The sequence below is a fragment of the Calonectris borealis genome, chromosome 3, assembly GCF_964195595.1.
Source record: "Calonectris borealis chromosome 3, bCalBor7.hap1.2, whole genome shotgun sequence".
Taxonomy (NCBI): domain Eukaryota; kingdom Metazoa; phylum Chordata; class Aves; order Procellariiformes; family Procellariidae; genus Calonectris; species Calonectris borealis.
The window spans coordinates 4,108,363-4,131,660 of NC_134314.1; the positions used below are offsets into that span (position 1 = coordinate 4,108,363).

The 23,298-nt window shown below is 53.9% G+C and overlaps 1 protein-coding gene across 1 annotated transcript; it reads left to right on the plus strand.

Annotated features, from left to right (window-relative positions):
• The first annotated feature begins 1,816 nt into the window (after nucleotides 1-1,816).
• Nucleotides 1,817-23,202, plus strand: FDFT1 (farnesyl-diphosphate farnesyltransferase 1). The gene is made up of 8 exons (XM_075144873.1): nucleotides 1,817-1,966; nucleotides 2,784-2,881; nucleotides 12,695-12,878; nucleotides 16,185-16,313; nucleotides 16,800-16,991; nucleotides 18,040-18,216; nucleotides 18,474-18,626; nucleotides 19,877-23,202. The coding sequence occupies exons 1-8, from the start codon at nucleotides 1,850-1,852 to the stop codon at nucleotides 20,096-20,098; spliced, it is 1,272 nt and encodes a 423-aa protein (XP_075000974.1). The 5' UTR covers nucleotides 1,817-1,849; the 3' UTR covers nucleotides 20,099-23,202.
• The last annotated feature ends 96 nt before the right edge of the window (nucleotides 23,203-23,298 follow it).

Below are 23,298 nucleotides of genomic sequence, written 5' to 3' on the forward strand. Positions count from 1 at the left end.
CACTGAAGCACTGTGTGCCTCTGGATGCAAAAAGGAAAGTGGTTGTAAATGTCTATCTTTTTTTTCTCACAGTGAACAGTGTAAATAGTTTGACGAGTTCTGAGGTGTCTTGGTCCCCCTGTTCAGACTATGGTGAATAAAAGTGTAGGGTGTTGAGCAGGTGATTACTGTGGTCTCAAGTGACCCTGTCCCTTGACCCTGGTGCAGATGCAATGGCTTATGGTGGAGTTAGCAGAAAGGAGTGTATCCCTCTGCCTAAACAGCTTGATTAATTCAGTATTAGATAATCCTGCCTCTGCTTGTAGCTGAATACCTGTGTGGTAAAAAGTGAGTGGCTGTTCCCTCTCTCAGCTCTTACAGGAACGGCTGCTTCCTTCCAAGGGTTGAAAATAAACCTCAGCAGGCCTTGGTGGAGCTCGTTGCTGCCTGCCTGTCATGGTGTCTGCCCCCACAGGTTTCAGTTTTGTTGAAAACTGCTATTTCCAGATCTCAGTGTTTTTTTTAAAAAAAAAAAATTCAAAAATACTATGTTTGTGACAGGAATTGCATAAAACTCACGATCTGCATATAGTAATTGAAAGCAGAAATGTTTGGAAATAGAGGTGATGTGGTCCCTCCTTTGAGCTGTGTGTCTATGCGGTAGGCAGCAGCTGTTGCTGTCCTGACTCCCTGGATCTGGGTTTACTTTAACAACAGATTGTTGACTTGAGTGCAAAATAAAAATTGGAGTTAAAACTGGTGATGTTCAGCTTAGGTTCAGTGTGTCTGTTCTGGTAGTTTCTTGGTTATAAAACTGAGGTGTAGAGGGAAACTCCAGCATTTGGTGCTGCCCTTTAGAGGATGGTACCAGCACCCCTCCTCAGCTGTAGGGATGGCTCAGCAGGAAAACTCTTTTCATGGGAACTGGATTGCAAATCAACTGGCAATGCTGGAGTTGAAGACCTCAGTGGTATGCTGCTTCCCAAATAAGACTTGAACAGCCTTTCCCCTGTGAACTGCAGTGCCCTTGAGTTGGTTGCAGGTTATGGGATTGCCAAATAATCCAGTTAATGCGGTTATGGTGCCAAAGACAATGGTTAATGTTGCTTCTGAGCATGTCCCGTGGGGTGTTAGCGAAGGCCTGGAAACGAGGCATGGTATTTTCAGTGCTGGTTTAAAACAAACAAACAAAAAACCACAGAAAAGAACCCCAAAACCTGAAGGCTGAGGTGGCAGCTGGCTATCTGCGGAGGACGTGGGGTTGAGTCAAATGCGGAGAGCTAGCAGAGGCCGCAGGTCTCACGTCCTGACTCGCAGCAGGCTGGGACGATCCTGAAGGGTGTCTCCAGACGAGAAATGCCACCAGGGAAAGGGACAGAAGGCGACTTAAACACCAAGCCGCCTCACGTCTGAGGCGGGGAGGGCCTGGCTGCACCCGGGGGCTGCCTGAGGAGGGGAGGGGCGGGAAAGGAGCTGTGGAGCGGGGCTGGTGGCGGGGGAGGGTGGTGCCTTCCCCAGTTCCCTACGGGCCTGGGTGAGGGTGGCTCCGAGGGGCTCCGTGGCGGCGGGGCCGCGCGAGGGCCGCCCGGTTGCTGCCGCCGCCTTCCCGCTCCGCCGGCATCGCGCGTGTGTCGGCGGGCGCCGTTACCCAGTCAGCGCCGGCCGGCGGCCGTCACGCCAGCCCTGCCGCCTTCCTATTGGCTGGCGCTCCCCTGGTGCGAGCGCGTCTCGGCCAATAGGCGCCTCGCCGGCCCACCGAACGATGGGACGAGCGGGCTGATTGGCGGAGGGGCGGGGCAGAGGCGGCCCCGCCCGACTCCGGTTAAGCACCGGGCGGGGGGGGGGGGGGGGGGGCGGCGGCGGCGGGAGGATGAGCGCGGCCTCCATGGAGCTGCTGAAGAAATGGCTGGGCCACCCCGAGGACATCTACAACCTGCTGCGGTTCAAGATGGGCGGCTACCGGGCCGTCATGCCGCGGATCGACACGGTGAGCGGGACGGGGTGCCATGACGGGGGGAGATGCTCTTCGTTATCTCCGTTCATCGGGCCGGTGCACGGTGCCCGGGGCGGGGGGTGGTGGTGCGGGGGCCGGACGAGGGGGGGGGGGGGTGGGGGCTGTCATCTCCTTGCGCGGCTGCGGCGTTGCCGTGGGTGAGCGTTGTATGGCCGGCGTGCGCAGCACCGGCCCGGTGTTACCCCTGGGCGGCACCGGCTCGGCTTTGGGCGCCTTGCACGGTCTCGGTGCTTCCCGGGAGTTGCACCGGTTCGACCCTCATTCATCGCACCGGCCCGGCGGGCATCGCACCGGCCCCGGCCATCGCACCGGCTCCGGGCACTGCACGAAGCCGGTTCCGCCGGCTTGATGCTTTCCGTGCATCGCACCGGCTCCGGGCACCGCACGGCCCGGGTGCCCCGCACCGGCTTTATGCTTCCCGTGCATCGCACGGGTGTGGCCTTTCCGTGCCTTGCGCCGCCGCGGTGCTTTTGCTCGCACGGCAGCGGCTCCCCGCCTCGCTCGGACGGGGCGGGCGCCGAGCGGGTTAAGGGGGCGGGCGGGCCGGTGTGGGGCGGAGCGGGCCGCAGCCCCCCGCCGCCGCGCCCCCATGGCGGCCAGCACCAAAGCCGTGTCCCTCTTCAAGCGGACGTTGGCTCTCTCCCCGCCGCGGGGTCCCCCCCGGGCGCTGGGGCGGCTGCGGGGCGGCGGGCGGAGGCTGCAGCAGCGCGGGACCACCGCCACCCCCCCGGCCCCGCCGCCGGCCGCCCCCCGCCTCCAACCGCCCCCCTGCACCCCGCTCTGCCCGCAGGACTCGCTGGGACGCGGCCTCCGCATCTGTTACCGTTACCTCAACCAGACCAGCCGCAGCTTCGCCGCCGTCATCCAGGCCCTGGACGGAGAGTTGCGGTGAGCGGCGGGGGGACTGGGGTCCTTGGACGGGGTGGCTGGGAGGCGGTGGGTGCAGTGCCCCCCCTGGCACTCGGGCTCCCCGGGAGGCGGTGGGTGCAAGGCCCGCCCCCCCCCCCCCCCCCCCCAAACCCCGGCACCGGGGCTCCCTCGGGAGGCGGTGGGTGCAATGCCCACCCCACCCCCCACCCCCCACCCCGCAACAGGGCTCCCCAGGACGTGGTGGGTGCAATATCCCCACCCCCCCCCGGCACCGGGGCTCCCCTGGGAGGTGGTGGGTGCAATCTCTCCCCCCCCGGCACTGGGGCTTTCCCAGGAGGCAGTGGGTGCAATGCTCCCCCCCCACCCCCGGCACCCGGGCTCCCCAGGAGGTGGCAGGTGCATTGTCCCCCCCCAAACACTGGGGCTCCCCGGGAAGTGGCGGGTGCAATGTCCCCCCCGACACCGGGGCTCCCTGGCAGAGCTGGCTGGGAGGTCGTCCATGCGGTGCCCCCATACGCTACGTTTTTTTAGCTGAGCTGCTGGAAATGCTCCCTCTTCCACCCCCGTGCAGCAGATCGCCAGGGTACTGGGCTGAGCTGGCCGGGAGACACTCAGTGCAGCCCCACCCTGTGCTGCTGGACGTGGGGTTTTTCACGTCCGAAATGTTTGGCTGTAATGCGTCCCCCCCCCAAGCTGGGTTCCTCGGCTGAGCAGGCCTAGGGACGGGCACTACAGCGTCTTGGCCAGCGGACAGTTAAACACGGCGCCTGGCCATGTGCTGTTTGTGACACCCTGGGAATGTGTCCTGGCAGTGCCAAGGCTGGCGCTGGCCTTCGGGCTGGCCGGAGGGAGGAGGTGAGCAAAAACCCTGGGCTGACCGAGGGTCTGGACCCTGCCTGGAAGGTGTTTTTTCAAGCAGCTGCCTCAAAACCTACACAGTCATCGGCGGGGGCTTGCTGCACACTCATTTTTTGCTGTACGAATTTTGCTGACCTGTACAGGAAAGCTTCAGATGGTAATAGTAACAGAGGATGTAAAGCTCAGCTGGCCTGGGGCCTTGTGCATATATGTATGCTCTATATAATTCCTTATATTCATACGGTAATTACTGATTTTAGTATGTAGATCTCTCTCCAGTTAATCCCAAGCTGGGCTAATTGTCAAAATTAGGGGTTCCTACAAGTTGCACTGGACACGTCTAACGCTGCGGTTGCGACTCCGCCGAGCAGTTGCAGGCGTCAGCCTGAACACTGGGTTATCTGTTGGGTTTCTGAGCCCTGGTTTGGCATTTTGGACAGTGCCCCATAGCTGTTGTCCAGCATTTATGAAATGGTCATCTGCAGCCTGTTTTACAGGAAATGCAAAGAAATTCAGTGGCTTGGCCAGGGTTAGAATCATAGAATCATTAAGGTTGGAAAAGACCTCTAAGATCATCGCGTCCAACCGTCAACCCAACGCTGCCATGCTCGCTAAACCATGTCCCGAAATGCGTGGGTTGCGTGGAAGAGTATGGGTGGGGCTAAGAATTAAACTTTTTTCCTCCATGCTTGATATATTAGCTAATACAGAAATTAAGAGGGAGGGGGAAGGCCAATCAATAAAACACCTTGAAATGTATTAGCAGTGTCTGTATGCGATGTGCTTGCCTTGATCTTCCTGCAGTTTTCTTTCTCGCCTGTCTTTTCTGTTCTGTAGTCCTTGCATTGCAGCTTGCTCCCATCAGGAAGGCTTCCTCCCCTCAGGGTACAGAAACTTCTGCCTGGCAGCCTAAAAATGCTATTGCCGGATCTTTGCAACCTACGGCTGCACGGGGATTGCTGCTGAATTACAGCTGGTCTGTAGTGGGCCAGAAGAAACTCATTTTCAAAGCACAGTAGCTCCACTGAAGAGACAAAAGAGAGAAATGCAAAATAGGCAGAATATAGAATCATAGAATTATTAAGGTTGGAAAAGACCTCTTAAGATCATCGTGTCCAACCGTCAACCCAACACCACCATGCCCACTACACCATGTCCTTAAGCACCTCATCTACACGTCTTTTAAATACTTGCAGGGATGGTGACTCAACCACTTCCCTGGGCAGCCTGTTCCAAGGCCTGACCGCTCTTTCAGTAAAGAAATTTCTAATGTCCAGCCTGAACCTCCCTTGGCGCAACTTGAGGCCATTTCCTCTCGTCCTATCGCTGTTACTTGGCAGAAGAGACCAACACCCACCTTGCTACAACCTCCTTTCAGGGAGTTGTAGAGCGTGATGAGGTCTCCCCTCAGCCTCCTCTTCTCCAGGCTTAACACCCCCAGTTCCCTCAGCCGCTCCTCATCAGACTTGTGCTCCAGGTCCTTCACCAGCTTCGTTGCCCTTCTCTGGACACGCTCCAGCACCTCCATGTCCTTTTTGTCGTGAGGGGCCCAAAACTGAACACAGGATTCGAGGTGCGGCCTCACCAGTGCCGAGTACAGGGGCACGATCACCTCCCTGCTCCTGCTGGCCACACTATTTCTGATACAGGCCAGGATGCCGTTGGCCTTCTTGGCCACCTGGGCACACTGCCGGCTCATGTTCAGCCGGCTGTCAACCAGCACCCCCAGGTCCTTTTCCTCTGGGCACTTTCCAGCCACTCTTCCTCAAGCCTGTAGCGTTACCTGGGGTTGTTGTGGCCGAAGTGCAGGACCCGACACTTGGCCTTGTTGAACCTCATACAGTTGGCCTCAGCCCATCAATCCAGCCTGGACAGCCCATCGATCCAAGCTGTCCAGGTCCCTCTGCAGAGCCTTCCTACCTTCCAGCAGATCAACACTCCCACCCAGCTTGGTGTTGTCTGCAAACTGACTGAGGGAGCACTCAATCCCCTCGTCCAGATCGTTGATAAAGATATTGAACAGGACCGGCCCCAGTACTGAGCCCTGGGGAACACCGCTCGTGATCGGCCGCCAACTGGATTTAACTCCGTTCACCACAACTCTCTGGGCTCGGCCGTCCAGCCAGTTTTTTACCCAGCGAAGAGTGTACCTGTCTAGGCCGTGAGCCGCCAGCTTCTCTAGGAGAATGCGGTGGGAGACAGTGTCAAAGGCTTTACTGAAGTCCAAGTAGACCACATCCACTGCCTTTCCCTCATCCACGAGGTGGGTCACCTGGTCATAGAAGGAGATCAGGTTGGTCAAGCAGGACCTGCCTTCCATGAACCCGTGCTGGCTGGGCCTGATCCCCTGGTTGTCCCGCACATGGCTCGTGAGCACCCTCAAAACCAACCGCTCCATGATCTTCCCCGGCACCAAGGTCAGGCTGACCGGCCTGTAGTTCCCCGCATCCTCCTTCTGACCCTTCTTGTAGATGGGCGTCACATTGGCAAGCCTCCAGTCGTCCGGGACCTGCCCAGTTAACCAGGACTGCTGGTAAATGATGGAGAGCGGCTCGGCAAGCTCCTCCGCCAGCTCCCTCAGTACCCTCGGGTGGATCCCATCCGGCCCCATAGACTTGTGAGCGTCCAGGTGGCGTAGCAGGTCATTAACTTCTTCCTCTTGGATTACGGGGGGTTTATCCTGGTCGCCGTCCTTGTCTTCCAGCTCAGGGGGCTGAGTACCCTGAGGATAACTGCTCTGACTAATTATTAAAGACTGAGGCAAAGAAGGTGTTGAGTACCTCAGCCTTATCCTCGTCCTTGGTGACAATGTTCCCCACCGCATCCAATAAAGGATGGAGATTCTCCTTGGCTCTCCTTTTGTCATTAATATACTTGTAAAAGCATTTTTTGTTGTCTCTCACGACAGTGGCCAGGTGAGTTCTAGCTGGGTTTTTGCCATTCTAATTTCCTCTCTGCACGACCTAACGGGATCCCTGTACTCTTCCTGAGTTGCCTGCCCCTTCTTCCACAAGTGATAAACTCTCCTTTTTTTCCTGAGTCCCAGCCAGAGCTCCCCGTTCAGCCAGGCCGGTCGCCTTCCCCGCCCGTTCTTCTTTCGACACATGGGGACAGCCCGCTCCTGCGCCTTTAAGACTTCTTCTTGAAGGACGTCCAGCCTTCCTGGACCCCTTTGCCCTTCAGGACTGTCTCCCAAGGGACCCTCTCGACCAGTGTCCTGAGCAGGCCAAAGTCCGCCCTCCGGAAGTCCATGGTAGCGGTTTTGCTGGCCCCCCTCCTTACTTCACTAAGTATCAAGAATTCTACCATTTCATGGTCGCTAAGCCCAAGCCGGCCTCCGACCACCACATCTCCCACCAGCCCTTCTCTGTTCGTGAACAGCAGGTCAAGCGAGGCATCTCCCCTGGTGGGCTCGCTTACCAGCTGCGTCAGGAAGTTATCTTCCACACACTCCAGGAACCTCCTCAACTGGTTCCTCTCTGCCGTGTGGTATTTCCAGCAGACGTCCGGAAAGTTGAAGTCCCCCACGAGAACAAGGGCTAGCGACTGGGAGACTTCTGCCAGCCTCTGGTAGAATATTTCGTCTGCCTCCTCGTCCTGGCTAGGTGGTCTATAACAGACCCCCAGCAGGATATCTGCCTTGTTGGCCTTCCCCCTCATCCTTACCCACAAGCACTCGACCTCGTCATCACTACCATCGAGCTCTAGACAGTCGAAGCACTCCCTAACATACAGGGCTACCCCACCGCCTCTCCTTCCTCGCCTGTCCCTTCTGAAGAGCTTATGGCCATCCATTGCAGCACTCCAGTCGTGAGACTCATCCCACCACCTTTCCGTGATGGCGACTAAGTCATAGCTACCCCGCTGCACAATGGCTTCCAGCTCCTCCTGTTTGCCGCCCATGCTGCGTGCATTGGTGTAGATGCACTTGAGCTGGGCTGCCGATTTCTCCCCCGACGTTGGCGTGCGGTCCCTAGGCTCTTCTCTAGAGAGCCTGGTTTTATCCCCGTCCCCCTTCGAACCTCGTTTAAAGCCCTCTCGATGAGCCCGGCCAACTCACACGCGAGAATCCTTTTCCCCCTGCGAGACAGCTGAACTCCGTCCGTCGCCAGCAGGCCCGGTGCCGTGTAAACCTCCCTGCGGTCAAAGAAGCCAAAATTCTGCCGATGGCACCACGTGTTGATCCGATGAGTTTTCCTGTTCCCTTCAGTGTTCCTCCCTGCCACTGAAGGGATGGAGGAAAACACCACCTGTGCTCCCGATCCTCCCACCAGTCGCCCCAGCGCCCTGAAGTCCCTTTTGATCCCTTCGGGACTTCTCTCTGCACCCTCCTCGCTGCCAGCCTGTATAACCAGCAGCGGGCAGTGATCGGAGGGCTGCAGCAGACTGGGGAGCTTCCTAGTGATGTCCTTCACCCGGGCCCCAGGGAGGCAGCAGACTTCCCTGTGGGATGGGTCTGGCCGGCAAATTGGGCCCTCCGTCCCCCTCAGAAGGGAATCACCTAGGACAATTACCCTCCTTTTTTTCTTAGCGGAGGCAGTTGTAATGCGTGGGGCTGGCTGCCTCGCCTCGGGCAACCCCCTGGATGGGCCTTCATCTGCATCCTCGTTTGCCTGGTCCTCAAGTTCCAGGGCCACGTATCTGTTGTGTAAGGGCAACTGGGAAGGTTGGGGTGAGGGAGGCCGGGCGGGGGTTCGCCTGGCGCCCCGAGCAGGGACCTGTGTCCATTCCCCCCTGTCTCCTAGGTCTTCTTCTGCCTGGCGGCAAGAGAGGAGGCGTTCCTCCGCTTCTTGTGGAATAGGAATAGGCAGAGCAGCAAGCTTACCGAAGGAATTAATTTTGCTGGATCATGTCAAAGAAGTGCTTTCATTGATGTTGTAATGGGGGACCCCTGTGGTTACAGACTGCTTAATATTTGCCTCTGTGCTCGCAGGTTGGGGAAACTTGACGGTGTAGGATTCAAGTGTTAACCACGTCATGCTGCGAAACACGGTGTCCGCTCCCGAGCGCGGTGCCCTGCGCCACAGCCCCGTCCCCTCCCCTGCCGCAACTGTGTTTGCAATTTGTTTGGAGTTGAAATCTCCTTGTTTGAAGGCTGGGGAAGCGTGAAGCTCTTGCTCCCTGGTTCACAACTCTGCTCCTGGGAGAGCTTCCATGCGTCCCCCGAGGACTGCTGGAAAAGGGAGAGCTTCTGGATGAGTGCTTGGAGCGATGTTCCCCAGGCTAGGGCACAGGGAGTTGTGCTAAAATGTTTGCTTTCTTCCTGCTTATTTTTTTTGGCCCCATAAATGGTGTGTTTTGCTGGCCAGGGCCCTGTCCAGCCTGTTGCTCCATGGTTAGGGCGTTTTCTTGGAAGTTGGGAGGCTCAAAACTGCAGCTTTGTTGGCGGCTGAGCCAACATCATAACTCCTGGAGGTGCAGAGGAGTTATGAGCTCCTGCCTTCCCCTGCTGCCAGCCCCGCGGTCCTGCCTGTCCCTGGGACCCTTCAGGATCAATTCCAGCAGGTTCAGCTGCTTTGCGGAGAGGACCAGCCTTGTGCTGGCAGAAAGTGAATGTGGTGGCAAGGAGAAAGGAGAAGAGAGACCTCCTCGCCTGGGAAAGGTGGGAGCTGCGCCTAGGACAGTGCTGGAGCCTGAACCCTGAGATGAAACCAGGCTTGCTCTTCGGAAGTGGGCGCTTCCAGTGGTGCGAAGGGGAGGTGATGCCAGAGTGTCCTATTCCCAGCACTGTCATGCATGTTTTCTGGTGAAGACTGCGTGGCTTTGCTTGGCCTCTATCATCCCCACGGATCTCAGGTTGGAGTCCAGCTGGGACCATGGTGCCTGGAAACACCGCAGACAAATGGTGTTCCCATTGGGAGGAGCTGCAGGCAGACCATGCTCACTGCATAGTTGGTTTTATGATCTTATATTTCATAGAATAGTTTGGGTTGGAAGGGACCTTTAAAGGTCATCTAGTCCAACCCCCCTTCGTCTTCAACTAGATCATCTAGTTGATCAACTAGATCAACTAGGACATCTTCAACTAGATCAGGTTGCTCAGAGCCCCGTCCAACCTGACCTTGAATGTTTCCAGGGATGGGGCATCTACCACCTCTCTGGGCAACCTGTGCCAATGTTTCACCACCCTGATTGTAAAAAATGTCTTCCTTTGATTTGCCCAAATCGCCACGGAGCTAAATCCAGTATATGATGGAAGCTAGGGATGCGGTTAAGGTTTGGATGCAGAAGTGGGGTTAACTAAGTGTTTTAACCATGTTGGGCTCCGGAGTTTCTGCTAGCTCTTCCTTTGGCAACAGTGTCGATGTGAGAGATGCTTCTGGGATGGCATTTCAGCTTCTGCTCTGCCTTTCTTGGTTGCTGCCGGTGGAAGTTGCTGCTGAAGGGGGTAGGAGTCCTGGGCACTTGCATCGTGTCGGATGAATGTTTGCAGCCTGGTTGAAATGGAAAAACTCAGATGTGCAAAGGAACAGGAGGGCACGAGGCAGCTGCTCAGGAGCATTTGGATGCGTGGTTTGACGGAGGTGTTAAATACCCTTCAATTAAGGAAAAAATGCCAAGTTTAACAGTACTGGCTCTGAGAACGAGTCATTTTTCCCTGGCTGCTTAATCACTGCTTGCATGTTGTCATCCCAGGAGAGCAATGCTTTCACCTCATAATTAACACTTGAGCAGTCCAAGCTAGTTTCCATTTGTCAAACAATTAATAAATGCATCATCTCCTTGAAGTATCACTGTGCTCATTTAGAGCTAGGGGATTATTTTATATAAATCCTTGAATTGGAGCCGGTATTTTATGCCATCAGGACTTTTTTTTGCTTCAGCTGCAGAAATACGGAGCCTGGGTGGGGAAGGCGGAGGCGGTGGGACCGGGAGGGGAAGTGGCTCTCCGGCAGCTTTCCGCTGGGCTGGCTCCAGCGTCTTGTGCATGGAGATTAAAAAAAAAAAATACAGGGTGTTTTGGCTTTATGTGCCAATCCTAACATTCCTGTTGCACAGTAAGGGACCCCTTGTTCCCCCCCCAAACAGGCTAAAAGGGTGCTGGGTGCAGAGAAGGGGAAGTAATAGGAAAAGTACACCTGCTTTTTCTTTTTTTTTTTTTTTTCCCCTTCCTTATTTTGCATTTACCTGTAAGCTGACCTCAGGCTCTGTCCTCTGGGTCCTAGCAAGCGCTGGCTGAGAGCCTTCGATCTGGCTTGCAGGGTTGGATCTGACTTGCCCTGCCCTGCCCAGGGAGACCTTAAAGGCCCATCGCTTCTCCAATAAGCATCTTAGAAAGCCAAAAACCATGCTATAGTTCTCTGCGTGAAGGGAAAAACCTGGGTTTCCTAACCAAGGTCAGGCGTGCCGCAGCTTTCACAGTGATCAGCCCATGGGGAGTTTGTGTGGAGGCATCTCTGTGGCTCAGAGTGGTGGTTCGAGACGTGGACCTGCATGAACGGGTCCAGAGAAGGGCCGTGAAGATGATCAGGGGGCTGGAACACCTCCCATATGAGGACAGGCTGAGAGAGTTGGGGTTGTTTAGCCCAGAGAAGAGAAGGCTCTGGGGAGACCTTATAGCAGCCTTCCAGTACTTAAAGGGGATCTACAGGAAAGATGGGGAGTGATTCTTTATCAGGCAATATAGTGATAGGCCGAGGGATAATGGTTTTAAACTGAAAGAGGGGAGATTTAGATTAGGTATTAGGAAGAAATTCTTTACTGTGAAGGTGGTGAGGCACTGGCACAGGTTGCCCAGAGAAGTTGTGGATGCCCCACCCCTGGAAGTGTTCAAGGCCAGGTGGGACAAGGCTTTGAGCAACCTGGTCTAGTGGAAGGTGTCCCTGGCCATGGCAGGGGGGTTGGAACTAGATGATCTTTAAGGTCCCTGTGTTGGGCCTTAACTCCTGAGATGGAGTTAATTTTCCCTATAGCAGCCCTCATAGTGCTGTGCGTTGCATTGGTAGCTAGAAAGATGTTGATAACACACCAGTGTTTTGGCTACTGCATCAAGGCTGGCTGTCCAACATTCCCCCCTCACCAATAGACTGGGGGTGGGCAAGTTCTTGGGAGGGGACAGAGCCAGGACAGCTGACCCAAACTGACTAAAGGGCTATTCCGTACCGTATGACGTCTGCTCAGCAGTAAAAGCTAAGAGAAAGGAGAAGGTGGGGTGGGGGCGTTCATTATTATGACGTTTGTCTTCCGGAGCAACCGCTACGCATATTGAAGCCCTGCTTCCTGGGAAGTGGCTGGACATCACCTGCTGATGGGAAGTAGAGAATAAAATCTTTGTTTTCCTTTGCTTCCGTGCACAGCCTTTGCTTTTGCTTTATTAAACTGCCTTTATCTTGACCCACAAGGTTTTTTTCCATATTATTTTCTTCCCCTCCCTGTTCTGCGGAGGAGGGGAGTGATAGAGCAGCTTGGTGGGCACCTGGCATCCAGCCAGGGTCAACCCACCACAGTCCCTTCCAACCCAAACCATTCTCTGGTGATCAAGGTAGGTGGAAAGTGCTGTTGCTGGTGCTTTCCATCCCTACCCTGCTCCTGTGACCCTGGGATTTGAGCAGCACATTTCTCATGCGTTTATTTTACGTTCCTGCACGACAGGGGACAGCCACTGTCCCCAGATGAGGGCTGGGGGAGCTGACACCCAGGATTTGATGGAGGAGGGATTGGACGTGGGTATCCCTTGACCAAAGCTGGCTTCCAAACTGTAAGAGACACGGTCAAATAACAGTGGGGGCCAGGAACGTCTTCACATCACCACTTTCTGTTCTGCTCAGTGGCTGAAGTACCACATCACTTGAAACGTGAAAGCGAATTATGCTGGAAGCGCTTGTATCTTGCAAGGCATCAATGACGTGGTGGTGCTGGTGCGTGTCGTGTTGAGCTAGAACACTGCTGAAGGCTGTGTGGTTAATCTGAACTGTTTGTCCTGCCAAATAGGCAATCCCAAGTAAGGGACAATTGTTTTTTCTTCTTCCCCAGACATGCCGTCTGTATATTCTACCTAGTTCTCCGTGCCCTGGATACTATAGAGGATGATATGACCATCAGCTTAGATGTAAAGGTCCCGATGCTGCACGAGTTTCACTCCTATCTCTATCAACCAGAGTGGAAATACATGGAGAGCAAGGAGAAGGACCGGCAGGTGCTCGAGGACTTCCCAACGGTAAGATGTCCATCTCCTTGCTTCAGCTGCTTTGTCTCACCTTTGTGTGCACGGTTGCCTCTCCACGTTACACCTGAGCTCATTCAGTCCCTGGCGAGCCCGTTGCTCTTCAGAAGAGCTACATCCACCTGCACGTGGGGTTGGATGCAGAGCTGGAGTGAGAAACCCAAACATTGTGCAACACTCTACGTGAGCCAGAGATAACCTGGTGCCAGCTCTAAAAAAGTGACTTTTTGCCTCCCCTGTTGGAAGAGTAAACGGCTGTTGTGTTGTGGAGAACAGTTTGGATTTGTTGCCCAACACTGTGCATTGCACGGCTTGTGGATGGACCAGCGTTTGCAGCCGTCCTGCAAGATCTGCTCTAGAGCTACAGGACTCTGTCTGCAGATCTTTGACATGCATATAAGATAAAAAGCATCCTCACTGTTAGTAATAATATTTCCCAAAGTCTTACTGCTCTTCCTTCTAAAAGGAAGCCACAGAGTCCACATCTCCACTAGCAAGCTAAGCAGTATTGGAGTCTGTTCTCTGACCTGGAGGCCAGTTGGGAAAGTCTGTCCATGTCCAAGCTGTTAAACTCTCTCAGCATCTAGAACAGCATGGTTGCATCCCAGATTGTCCTTAAGAAGTGGTTTCTGGCTCATGCTGCTTCCCAAGCTCCTCCTGGGGATTGCTTGGGGTCGGAAGCACATCGGGAGCCATGCTACGGGATAGCTGTGCAGGTGATTGAGTCCATGCTCGGTATGTAAGTTACTGGTGCAGATATAATCATAGAATCATTATGGTTGGAAAAGACCTCTAAGATCATCGAGTCCAAACATCAACCCAACACCACCATGCCCACTAAACCATGTCCCTAAGCACCACATCTACACGTCTTTTAAATACTTGCAGGGATGGGGACTCAACCACTTCCCTGGGCAGCCTGTTCCAAGGCTTGACCACTCTTTCAGAAAAGAAATTTCTAATGTCCAGCCTGAACCTCCCTTGGCGCAACTTGAGGCCATTTCCTCTCGTCGTATCGCTGTTACTTGGCAGAAGAGACCAACGCCCACCTCGCTACAACCTCCTTTCAGGTAGTTGTAGAGCGCGATGAGGTCTCCCCTCAGCCTCCTCTTCTCCAGGCTGGACACCCCCAGTTCCCTCAGCCGCTCCTCATCAGACTTGTGCTCCAGGCCCTTCACCAGCTTCGTTGCCCTTCTCTGGACACGTTCCAGCACCTCCATGTCCTTCTTGTGGTGAGGGGCCCAACACTGAACACAGGATTCGAGGTGCAGCCTCACCAGTGCCGAGTACAGGGGCACGGTCACCTCCCTGCTCCTGCTGGCCACACTAGTTCTGATACAGGCCAGGATGCCATTGGCCTTCTTGGCCACCTGGGCACACTGCCGGCTCATGTTCAGCGGCTGTCGACCAGCACCCCCAGGTCCTTTTCCTCTGGGCACTTTCCAGCCACTCTTCCCCAAGCCTGTAGCGTTGCCTGGGGTTGTTGTGGCCGAAGTGCAGGACCCAGCACTTGGCCTTGTTGAACCTCATACATTGGCCTCGGCCCATCGATCCAGCCTGTCCAGGTCCCTCTGCAGAGCCTTCCCACCCTCCAGCAGATCAACACTCCCGCCCAGCTTGGTGTCATCTGCAAACTTACTGAGGGAGCACTCGATCCCCTCGTCCAGATGTAGCTGTAGGGCCTTGACTCTGTGCTGTAGGCGCTCAGGGTGGCAGGCAGCAGAGCTGAAACCACCATGCTTGTCCTGGGCTCCTGCCAGGTTTCAGCCCCAGCAGAAGCAGTGGGATGATGGACCTTTGCCGTGCTGAGATGCAGCATCTCCCAGCACCGAAGGGGAACCCATCTGGGCAGTCGTCCTAGAGGGGATCCATCGAGCTGACAGCAGAAAGATGCTGTGGCTGGAAGACAAGGCTGAGCTCTGCTGAGTGGGGATACAGATGTCTGGTTTTGGTCAGGGCACAGGGACCGGCCCTTGGGGGATGCTGCAGTTTTGCTGTTGCTCGCGTTGATCAAGAATAGCTGGATTTATTTTTTAAGTTTATTTTAGGCTCTGTTTAAAAAAAAGTATAACAGTTACAGCAAGGAGCATTTCATTTTCTGAGTAAGTTCTGTTTTGTTCAGCTTTTTACCGTTTTAAGTTTATTCTAACCTTATCAGGCTTTCCCTAGCAATGGGAATGGGATAATTGTTTGGAAAACTGAGGTGTATTCTAAATTTTGATGCTCACCCTTGGGATAACAGTGGCTGTGCGCTATCCGGGAGGCGCGTGCGCTATAGGAGGCGGCTGTGTCGGGATTCTTGATGTATAGTGATAGAGATATGGTAGGCATGCCAATGGCTTGGTACTTTAGAAAAGCTTTTGAGAAGACGTTTATGGCACTTCGTTGTTCTCTCTTGGTGTGTATCTGTTATGCACTCGGGCAATCTGAGTTCATATTCAGGTATGATTTAAATAATATTTGGTAGAGGTGTACTCGCAGGTCATGCTTCTCTGTGCAGTGGATTGAAGCCATTGAGACAGGAGCAGAGTCGATACGCTTATTTTACAGACTGAGACACGGGGCGAGGACGTGCCAGCAGCTGTGGATAGAGTCAGGAGGAGGGCCTGGATCTGCGGTGGTGTCTGAGCTGTAATCGTCCTTGCTGGACACACGCCCTGGGCTGGCTGTCGTTACCCCCTGATGGAGAATAAAGCTCAGCACAATAAAACGTGATGCTGCACGGTTTTGGGAAGGGGAGGATGCACTTCTTAATTTTTTTTTTCAGTGTGAGAGTGATTGAGTCACTGAATCATGTTATTGGACATGCAGAAGAAGGATTTCACACTTTCTCTGTTGCTTGATGCCTTTCCAGTTGTGCAAAATGTGCCCTGCAGAGCCAGAGCTGGAGAGGGCTCAGGAGAACAGAGCACCAGAAACCTCCCCTGTCTTTTCCCGTGGTTGGCGTGATGGAGTGCTCTCACAAATTACAAGAAAACCCAACTCTGTGCACCAAGCGTAGCTAGTTTTGTCCTGCAACTCCCAGATGATACCAGTCCAAGGCCACAGAGCCTTCCCAAAGATATTGCTGTGTCTGATCTACTGCCAGAGACCATACCGTTTAGACTGAGAACAGACTGAGCCTGTGCTTTAAGGGCCTTGAAACAGCTCTGGTGGTGGGAGTTGTCCTAGATCTCCAGCCAGGGCGGGATAAGAGCCTGGTAAACAGTCTTTTTCTGATTTCTTAATAAATGTTGAGCTCTGCTATTTTTTCCTGACACTGTCTTTCCCCCCCCGCCCCCATGGTGGTTTGTGCTGCAGATCTCCATGGAGTTCAGGAACCTGTCAAAGGTCTACCAGGATGTGATTTCAGATATTTGCCACAAGATGGGCGTTGGGATGGCAGAGTTCTTGGAGAAGAAGGTGGACTCTCAGCACGAGTGGGATAAGGTAAGTCAGCCCGGACAGAGGAGTGGACTGAACATGAGTAGGGTCCATCTTGTGTCTGTGGAAAGAGGAGACAGAGCATCCCTGTGGGAAGAGGGTTCAGCTGGATAAGGGAGGCTGCGTGGGCTTGGGAAGGCTTTGAGAGACTGCTGGTCCTGTGGGTAACGGGAGGATGGCGTGGATTGTTGGTGTTGTCCACCAGCACGTGTTTTGGGTGACCCATCACATCAGCTGTTCCCGTGTGGGTGGTTCGTTCGGCTGCCGGAGGCAGAGCGCTACCTTGGTGGGACATTTCTTGGTGAGGTGTTTGCTGGGCATGGGAAAGCTGAGACATCCCAGGGAGGGCCATGAGAACTTGTAGAAAATGTACTGTCAGTTACCTCCTGAGCATCACTTTTGTAAAACTCACTGTGGCAAATAGGCAGCTCTTTGTAACTCCTCCTTTTATCTTGTTTTCTTTCTGCACCTTGCCCTCTCGGTGCCTTGCAGTATTGTCACTACGTTGCTGGGCTGGTGGGGATAGGACTTTCCCGTCTCTTCTCTGCATCAGAGCTAGAAGATCCTATCGTCGGGCAGGACACGGAGCTGGCCAACTCCATGGGCCTCTTCCTGCAGAAAACCAACATCATCCGTGACTATCTGGAGGACCAGCTGGAGGGAAGGGAGTTCTGGCCTAGAGAGGTGAGGGAAAACACCGCCTTGGGGCGAGCGTTTCTGCTGTGCCTCTCTGGGAAATGCGCTAAGACTGAAGGTACTTTTGTTGCTGCTCCGATACAGTGAGTTGCGTCCTTTCCTTAGAAGGGTTCCTGCTGGAATTGCCTTCGAAATCCCCAAAGCCAGAGTTTTCCCCACTGTTTGTTGGTGGTCCCTTCACAGTTTTTCATACTTCTGTTCAAGACCTGCAATGGATGTAGCCAACCAGCGGTGCTTTGCAGGATCCTGTCTCGGGAATGCATTACTGGGTGCATAGCAGAAGGTGCACAGCTAAAATTGTAGCATCTCTCATGTCCATTTAAAGCAAAGTTAACAGGAGAGACTTGACGGTCTGCTTTAATTTTGTTACGAACCTACAGTAAAGCTGTGCTGCATGAGATCGCTACTGTTGGTTGTACATCTCCTTCATAATAACAGGTCTTCTAATGACAGCTGGCTGAGAAGTTCCACATCTATCTACAGCTGTCTGGGTACAGATGTGGGGACGAGGTGATGTCTCCCCACACTGCCAAGAACTTGTTGGGCAGCTTTTTCCCCTCTCTGTTACGTTGGTTCTAGGAATGAGGGAGAATAAGACTGGGTGAGGTCTCGAGAGGTTACCTAGTCTGTTCCCAAAGGCAGGATCAGCTCTGCCTGGGCCTGACAGATGCTTGTCTGTTCTTTTTGAGGCCCTCCAAGAATTTTTCTCTCCCTTTTCCATGTGGCTCACCTGTCTCAAAGAGCATTTCTTGATGTCAGCCTGATGTGTGAGGTGTCTTTTCCTTGCCCTGCCTAGACAAGATGTGGAGATGAGTTGCATCCTTCTTTGCAGTCCCTTTGTATATGCAAAGGTCACTGTCATGTCTCCGCAGCCTGCCCTTCCTTCTTTTCTTTAGCCTAGTAAGCCCCAATCCTTCAAGGCTTTCATGGGTCTCTGGTGGTTCTTGGTGCTCTCCCAGACCTCAGACTGTTATTGATGTCTCTCTTACAGCATGAATGTACCCTCCAACTTGTGAGTCCTTATCTTGATGTTTAGGTTTGGAGCAGATACGCAAAGAAGCTCTCGGATCTTGCCAAACCAGAGAACATCGATATGGCTGTCCAGTGTCTGAATGAGCTCATCACCAACGCTCTCCACCATGTCCCTGATGTCCTCACATACTTATCCCGCCTGAAAAACCAAAGTGTCTTCAACTTCTGTGCTATCCCCCAGGTGAGTTATGCTTTCAAGAGGTTCTTCATCGTCTGCAGCCCAGCTGATAAGAAGTTAGAGGTGTCGGGGGATCATATATCTTGTCAGTATTAGCGTTTTATTCTCCATCTCTTCCTTCTTTCCTGGTACCTCCCGTTCTGCTGTCGGTGGGATTGTGGCTTCACTCCAGTGTTTTGCCATCGATTTCACTAAGGCCAAGGTTACTCCCTTGGCAAGCTCCTTGCAATGCAGTAAGGTCTCTTGATGTTTCTCCTTAGGTGATGGCTATTGCCACCTTGGCTGCCTGCTACAACAACAAGCAGGTGTTCAGGGGTGTCGTGAAGATCCGGAAGGGACAAGCCGTCACTCTAATGATGGATGCCACAAACATACAAGCTGTCAAAGCCATCATGTACCAGTATGTGGAAGAGGTAGGTTGAGCAGCTTGCTTTGAGTAATTTCTGGTTGGTCCCATCCTCGTTCCCAGTGTGGAATTGGGAAGACACGTGAATCTGTTAATCCTTTCCTTACGTCTCTTAGTCAGTTCAGTGGTGCCGGGGCATGGTGACCCTGACATGGTTTTGGCTTGGACCAAACTGGGTGCTTGATGTGTTCCCTTGAACGTACCCTTGGTCTGTGCCTGTGTTGAGAGGCAGAGTCCGAGGTCCTGCCGTCCTTCTGGTGGAGAACCAGAGGAGTCAGCTGTCACAGCGCAGGACTTCCCTTGGGCTGAGCGGGCGCAGAGGACCTTTCCCACAACACACTTCTGAACAGGTTGCATCATCTCCCCATGGGCTCCTCAGTGAGCAGTCTTGTTTTCTCTGTGTCTGCAGTTGCAGCTGGCAGCATGATGTGGTGGTTGTTTCCTTGTGCACCATGGCCAACAGTAAATAAGGGCAGCTCTTCACAGATGGTTAAAACAGTGGGAGTCCCGACTTCAGGGTACTGTGGAGGTTAAAAGTTCACGTGGAGGAACAACTCGTAGATGGTTTCATGGGAAGAAAAACCCCAACCCCAAAAAACAAGTCCAGCACGGGCTGTTAAATAAAAAGACATTACTTCTGCACCAGGGAGACCCCAAACCATGCGTTACTAGAGCTCCCTTTGTGGGCTGGCCAACCCCATGGCAAGGGACAGTGACGCCTCAGCACGTTGGCCCAGAAGAGGGTCTCGGTTTGTGCACACCTCCCTAAGACTCATGCAGACAAGCATCTCAAAAGCCATGGGGTTTGCAGACTATGAAGAGAAAACCCCAAAGTCCATGGGGTTATCTGATGGAGGTGGCCATTTCCTGGCAGTCACACCAGCTGCTGGTCACACTGGGGTGTCCTCATGGGTTTGAGGTGGGCTGCAGCACACCGGCAGCGAGTGAGGATTGTGGTGCAGGAACCGCTGGTGCCAGCAACACCACTTTGTGGTTGAGGGATTGTGTCTGAGGCCGTGTGGTCCATCATCTCCCGTCATGGGGTGCCCTCAAGAGGCTGCTTGGCTTAGTGCACTTCTCAAGGGAAGTGGCCCCATCCAGGCATCCCTTGCAGCTGGTCCTTGCTCAATGGTGGTCCACCACTGAGGTTACTCGTGAGCGTATGGTGGCCCTTAAGGCTTCCTCTTCCACCCGGTGGTCCCATTTGTCTCCTCAACCTTGGGTGGGAACCGTAACTCCTCCTTCCTCCCTCCCCAGATCTACCAGAAGATCCCAAGCACAGACCCATCATCCAACAAGACGCAGCAGGTCATCGCCTCCATCCGCGCCATGAGCTTGCCCGGCGGCCCCATGGCATCACGCCACCACTACTCCCCCATCTACCTGTCGTGCGCCATGCTCCTGGCCGCCCTGAGCTGGCAGTACCTGAGCACCATCTCCAAGGCCACCGAGGAGTACGTCCAGGCGGGCGAGAACTGATGGGCAGCGGGCGGGTTGGGGGAGAGATGGTTGGCAGAGGAGGCAGGAGGCTCCTCGTCCCCTGCCGGTGGGGATGGCCAGGCAGCAGGGTGCCACGGGGCCTGGAACGGTGACGAGGACAGGACGTCCGTGAGCTGCAGCCCCGGGGAGACGGTACAGCGTTGCCCGACTCCGCTCCTCACCGCCCTTGCCATCTGCTTGGATGGTTACAAATGCTAATCGGAGTCTTACTGTTTGGGGTTGAATTTTTTTTCCCCCTTCTTTCTTGTTGGACAGTTTACCTGAATTTTTTTTTTTTTTTTGGTTAGGATGGTTTTAAATAGAAACTCCAGTTGCCTCTTTTCTTGCTTGAGATTTGAGACACCTTTCCAGCTCAGAGCTGAGCAAAACCTTCTGAGTTTTGCTTCCCGTTCTTAGGCAGCCTGCTCCGCCCTGGAAGGACGCTGCTCAGCCGGGAGAGGAACACGCTTCCTTATCCAGGCAGAAAGCTCTGGCCACCTTCTGGCCCTCAGCCCAGGCGGGTTGACATCCTGCAGCCTAGAAACAGGCAGAGGCAATATCTTCGCGTTTCTGTTGTTGTGCTGAAGGAGGCTGCTAAACAAGCCCTTTAATGTTAAATAAATAGGAGGTGGGATGCTCTGTCCACTTTAATGTGCCCCCAGTGGAAAGTCATCTATTGCAGCTCCCTGCCCTCTAGCAGATGGCACCCTGCACTTGCAAAGCTTTGTCTTTTAGCAGCTGGGGAGGTGGTTAAAATAAGGAGAAGGGAGCTGCCTGCCTGGCCCTGGGCTAACACCCCCGTGCCTGACGCCCCTGCGGTGTCTGGGCTCTGCACCACTTCTTCAGCCCAAGGGGACGGGTGGCCATGGCTGAGCAGCGCCGGGTGCCTCTGCAAGGCAGGGGAGTGAGGGTTTGCACCGTGCTGTCCCTCATGGGATGTTTTTTGGTGCGTTGGCCACCCTGAAAGGCAGCAGCAATCCCTGCCACGGGAAGGCTTGAGCCACCGAGGGGGTGGCCAGGACAGCTTTCGCTGGCCCACTGGGCTCTAGCTTGGGATGATGCTTTGGAAGAGGCTTCCACTGTTGTTTTGAAACACATCAGGCTGGACTTACTTCAAGAGGAAACAACGTTTTAAAGGCAAGTCCTGTTTTCCTGGGGTGGATTTTTGTTTTCAGGGTTCCTACCCAGCCTCCCCCTTAAATGCTGCTTTGCCTTTGTGAAGGGAAGGACAGCCCCTGTCCTGGTACAGGACAGAGCTGTGTCCCAGGTGCAGCTCGGTGGCCTTTGCAAGGCCAAGCCCTCGTGGCCAGACTGTAACTCAGAAGGAGGATCCCTACTCCACAAGTACTGATGTAGATAGTTTGAAGCTGTTGTTCAAAAGAAACTTGCGGTAGCTCTCTTTGTGCAGCTTCCTGTCTTGTTGAAATTAAAGTTTTCTTTGAGAAAAAAAAGTTTGATTTTTTTTTCGCCATCATTTCTTTTATGCTGGTAATTACTGCCATGCCACAAGTTACAAGCCCTCAGGTCAGATGAAATGCAGATGCTTTCAGCCCAGAAGGCAGAAGGCCAACCGCATCCTGGGCTGCAGCACCAGCAGCGTGGCCAGCAGGTCGAGGGAGGGGATTCTGCCCCTCTGCTCTGCTCTGGTGAGACCCCCCCTGCAGAGCTGCATCCAGCTCTGGAGAAGAGAAGGCTCCGGGGAGACCTTATTGCAGCCTTTCAGTACTTAAAGGGGGCTTATGAGAAAGATGGGGACAGACTTTTTAGCAGGGCCTGTTGCGACAGGACAAGGGGGAATGGTTTTAAACTGAAAGAGGGGAGATTCAGAGTAGATAGAAGGAAGAAATGTTTTACACTGAAGGTGGTGAAACCCTGGCACAGGTTGCCCAGAGAGGTGGTAGATGCCCCATCCCTGGGAACATTCAAGGTCAGGTTGGACGGGGCTCTGAGCAACCTGATCTGGTTGAAGATGTCCCTGCCCATGGCAGGGTGTTGGACTAGATGGCCTTTAAAGGTCCCTTCCCACCCAAACCATTCTGTGATTCTATGCTTCCTTGCTGCCACTCGGGGCATCACAGTAAAGCCGCCTGTGCCAGACCTGAAGGCAGAATTTTAACCAGGGTGAGAGACAGCTGAAGGTCAGTAAATTAACGGCCCTTGCACTGCAGGCAGCAGGAGTGGGGCACAGCCCCGGGCTGCAGGCATGCTCTCCAGTGCCTTGGTGCATCCTCCTCCCCGTGCACCCTCTGTGCCAGCATGCAGAGATGCTGGGGCAGTCCTGGCTGCACTCTGGTCCTTCCTCGTCACCAGGAGTAGGCCATGCCCAGGGGCTCCTCAGGAGTCAACAGAAGTCACGCTGTCACCAGTACGGTCAGACGTCAGGGCTGGGACTGACCACACTGGGTCTCACCTGGCTTCCACAATGCACACACAGCAACAGCAGAATAGTTTGAGGTGGTTTGAAGTCAAGCAGAAGCAACCAAGGGCCAGGAGACAAGACGTTGGAGAAGTCATTTATTGGCACAGTTGTTCCATTCATATACACCACAGCTCTGTCTCACGGGTGTCTGATTAAGCAGAGGTAAGGGGCTATTTTACAGTGCAAGGGAGAGCCTGCTTCACGTATTTCAGGCCTGTAGCCTCAGCTCAGCAATATACTTTGTGCTTTAAAATTAAAAAAAAAAAAAAAAAAGCTCTTTCACTATATTAGTAATCACATGATTCCTCTTACACAGCTATCACATCTCCCTCCAGTAACAAAAATAAGTTTTTTTTCTTCTTCCTTAAGCCTTATGGCTCAAAAAAAAAAAAAAAGCTTCAATTCTGTGCAAGTTAGCGAGATACCTCCAAGCACCTGCATGAGCTCCCTGCAGCAGACCCCAAGGAATATCCCTCATCTCTGCTCAGCGTTCAGCACCTGCAGTCCCAAAGCAGCACACCAAATTTTGGATGCAGCACCCTTGCTGCACGCACCAAGCTGCCCAGCCATGGATGAAAAGTGGTTTTGCTCTTCCTAGCGTGCTCCTAGATGCTCGCAGGACATTTGATCAAAGGCTCATGGAGCTCCAGCCAGGCCCTTCCCTAGGATCAATAACCCCAGACTACAGCAGAAAAAAAAAACCCAAATAAACAGCTGAGGAACAAGTGGTTTAAAAAGCAGCTGTAAGGATGGAGCAGAGCAAGCCATGCACAAAGGACCC

Coding starts and splice junctions, on each gene's coding strand:
- FDFT1 (XM_075144873.1), top strand. CDS start 1,850: ATGAGCGCGGCCTCCATGGAGCTGCTGAAGAAATGGCTGGGCCACCCC. Junction 12,879..16,184: donor TGCTCGAGGACTTCCCAACG/GTAAGATGTCCA, acceptor TTTGTGCTGCAG/ATCTCCATGGAGTTCAGGAA. Junction 18,627..19,876: donor TGTACCAGTATGTGGAAGAG/GTAGGTTGAGCA, acceptor CTCCCTCCCCAG/ATCTACCAGAAGATCCCAAG.